This window comes from Gossypium raimondii, chromosome 12, assembly GCF_025698545.1.
Source record: "Gossypium raimondii isolate GPD5lz chromosome 12, ASM2569854v1, whole genome shotgun sequence".
Lineage (NCBI taxonomy): Eukaryota > Viridiplantae > Streptophyta > Magnoliopsida > Malvales > Malvaceae > Gossypium > Gossypium raimondii.
The window spans coordinates 21,380,622-21,383,665 of NC_068576.1; the positions used below are offsets into that span (position 1 = coordinate 21,380,622).

At 39.5% G+C, this 3,044-nt stretch overlaps 1 protein-coding gene across 1 annotated transcript; it reads right to left on the reverse strand.

Annotated features, from left to right (window-relative positions):
- Positions 1-346: 346 nt before the first annotated feature.
- LOC105762059 (uncharacterized) lies at positions 347-1,930 on the reverse strand. Its single transcript, XM_012579977.1, has 3 exons — positions 1,720-1,930; positions 1,014-1,626; positions 347-467 (listed from the first exon to the last, which is right to left on the reverse strand). The coding sequence occupies exons 1-3, from the start codon at positions 1,928-1,930 to the stop codon at positions 347-349; spliced, it is 945 nt and encodes a 314-aa protein (XP_012435431.1).
- Positions 1,931-3,044: the final 1,114 nt, after the last annotated feature.

Sequence of the window (3,044 nt, forward strand, 5' to 3'; positions counted from 1 at the left end):
TTTTCACGTTGGTCCCTTCTCCTTCTTTAGGTGAAGTACTTCTTGACTGATTCTGAATTTACAGGATTAGGCAAGTTTTTACCATCCATCTCGGTCAAAATCAATGCTCCTCCAGAAAATGCCTTTTTTACCATATAAGGTCCTTCCCAATTTGACATCTGATTCTCTCTAAAATCCTTTTTAGGGGAAGAATCTTTGTTAATACCAGGTCTCCCTCGTGGAATTCTTTGGGATGAACCTTTTTGTTGTAAGCTCGCATCATTTGTTTTTGGTACATCTGACCGTGGTGAATAGCTTTTAGCCTTTTTTCTTCAATTAGGTTCAATTGATCATATCAAAAATGGATTCATTCCGCTTCATCCAACTTTAGCTCAGCCAATACCTGAAGAGACCGAACTTCGACTTCAATGGGTAAAACTGCCTCTATCCCATACACCAGAGAGAAAGGTGTTTCCCCAGTGGAGGTCCTGATAGATGTTCGATAAGCAAAGAGGGTAAATGGTAATTTCTCATGCTAGTTTTTGTAGGTTTCAGTCATTTTCCCCACGATCTTCTTAATATTTTTATTAGCTGCCTCCACCGCACCATTCATTTTTGGGCGATAAGGTGACGAGTTATGGTGTCTGATCTTGAATCGACCGCAGACCTCCGCTATTGTGCTATTGTTCAAATTCAACGCATTGTCAGATATGATTCTTTCAGACATTCCATATCGACATATGATCTATTTTTTCAAGAATTTGCTAACTGCTGCCTTTGTAACATTAGCATATGAAACAGCTTCCACCCACTTAGTGAAATAATCAATGACCACGAAGATGAAACGATGCCCATTAGAAGCCTTTAGCGATATTGGCCCGATGACATCCATACCTCACATGGAGAAAGGTCATGGAGAAGTCATAATGTGAAGAGGTGAAGGAGGTACGTGTATTTTGTCTCCAAAAATTTGGCATTTATGGCACTTATTGGCATAATTGATGCAATTTCCTTCCATGGTAGACCAGTAGTACCTGAATCTTATAATCTGTCTAGCCATTGTGAAACCATTGGCATGCGTTCTATAGAGACCCTCATGGACTTCCTCCAAGATTTTCTTAGCCTCCACATCATCCACGCATCTTAATAGTACCTGATCCTTTCCCCTTTTGTATAAAATCTCTCTATCTAAGACATAATCAATGGCTAGTCTTCTCATTGTCCTCTTATCATTCTCCATTGCCTGATCAGGGTACTCCCGATTCTTCACATATCGTAGTATATCTTGGTACCAAGGATGGTTTTCTTTTTCCTCTTCCTCGATATTGTAGCAATGAGTCGGGGTCTCATAAATGCTCATCTGAATAGGCTTCATGTCCTCTAGTTTGTTCACTTTGATCATAGAAGCTAGAGTAGCCAACACATCCGTCATTTGGTTTTCATCTTGTGGGAGATAGCAGAAAGTAGTGTCATCAAACTCATCAATCAATTCGAGAACCAGATTTTGATAACTAATTAATTTGGGATCTTTTGTCTCCCATTCTCCTTTAAGTTGGTATATCACCAATGCGGAATCCCCATATACCTCTAGTACTTTAACTGTACATTCTATGGTTGCACAGATGCCCATGATACATGCTTCATATTCTGCCATATTGTTTGTGCAATCAAAATCTAATTTGCTAGCAATAGGATAATGATCTCCGCTTGGGGATACTAAAACTGCCCTAATTCCATTGCCCACAGCGTTTGAAGCTCCGTCAAAATTTAGCTTCCGAATGCGATCGACTTCGGAAATTTCTTCAGTGGTTGCCACATACATCAGGTCTTCGTTCGAGAAATCAAAGTTCAAAGGCTCGTAATCCTCCAAGCCTCTATTAGCTAGAAAGTCTGCTATTGCACTCCCTTTCATGGCTTTCTGGCAAAATCTACCATCTGGCCGTCCTCCCATTCAAAGCAGTCGACTCCATCATATACTTTAAAGGGTCTAATTTTGAAATTAGCCAAGTCGTATGGTATAACATGTATTGCCTCAGTCTCCGAGTTGTCCAGATTAGGGCGCAACACAATTTCTCAATAGGCGAGTATCTCATTTCACAATCAGTGAATTTCTTACTGAGATAGTATATTTCCCTTTCTTTCCTTCCTGTATCATCATGCTGGCCTAGCACACATCCCATGGAGTTATCAAACACTGTTAAATACAATATCAGTGGCCTATCCGGACTAGGTGGTGACAGTACTGGAGTATTGAACAAGTACTGTTTTACTTTGTCAAAAGCTTCCTAACATTCTTCATCCCATACACCTAGATTATGTTTCTTCAGAAGACAGAATATGGATTCACATTTCTCGGTTAGTTGTGAAATGAACCGAGCAATGTAATTCAGTCTTCTTAGGAAACCCCGAACTTCCTTCTAAGTACGTGGTAGAGGTAATTCTCGTATCGCCTTGACTTTATCTGGGTTAATCTCGATTCCCTTTTCATTTACTATGAAGCCTAATAGCTTTCCTGACCTAGCTCCAAAAGTTCATTTTGCTGGATTGAGCTTGAGTTGGAACTTCCTTAGTTTTAAGTACAATTTTCTTAGGACTTGCACATGTTCCTTTTCTGTTATGGATTTTGCAATCATATCGTCAAAATAAACCTCAATTTTCTTATGCATCATATCATGGAACAAAGTCACCATGGCTCTTTGATACGTTGCTCCCGCATTCTTTAATCTGAATGACATCACTTTATAGTAAAACGTTCCCTACAGGGTTACGAATATAGTCTTTACCATATCTTCGGGATACATCTTTATCTGATTGTATCCAGAAAAGCCGTCCATGAAGGAAAACAGTGAGTATCCTGCCGTATTATCCACTAAAGTGTCAATGTGAGGCAATGAGAAATTATCTTTTGGGCTGGCCTTGTTCAAGTCCCTATAATCCACACACATTCGTATTTTGCCATATTTTTTAAGGACTGGGATGATGTTGGCTACCCATTCTAAATATTTAACTGCTTGTAAGAACCCAACATCAAATTGCTCTTTGACTTCTTCCTTTATTTTTAGCAC

What these genes read in the sequence shown, in the direction of transcription:
- LOC105762059 (XM_012579977.1), bottom strand. Translation starts at nt 1,930, where the DNA reads ATGGGAGGACGGCCAGATGGTAGATTTTGCCAGAAAGCCATGAAAGGG. An exon ending in CGGAGCTTCAAACGCTGTGG is followed by an intron (nt 1,627 to 1,719) that starts GCAATGGAATTA and finishes ACAATATGGCAG; the next exon opens with AATATGAAGCATGTATCATG. An exon ending in AGACAGATTATAAGATTCAG is followed by an intron (nt 468 to 1,013) that starts GTACTACTGGTC and finishes AACATCTATCAG; the next exon opens with GACCTCCACTGGGGAAACAC.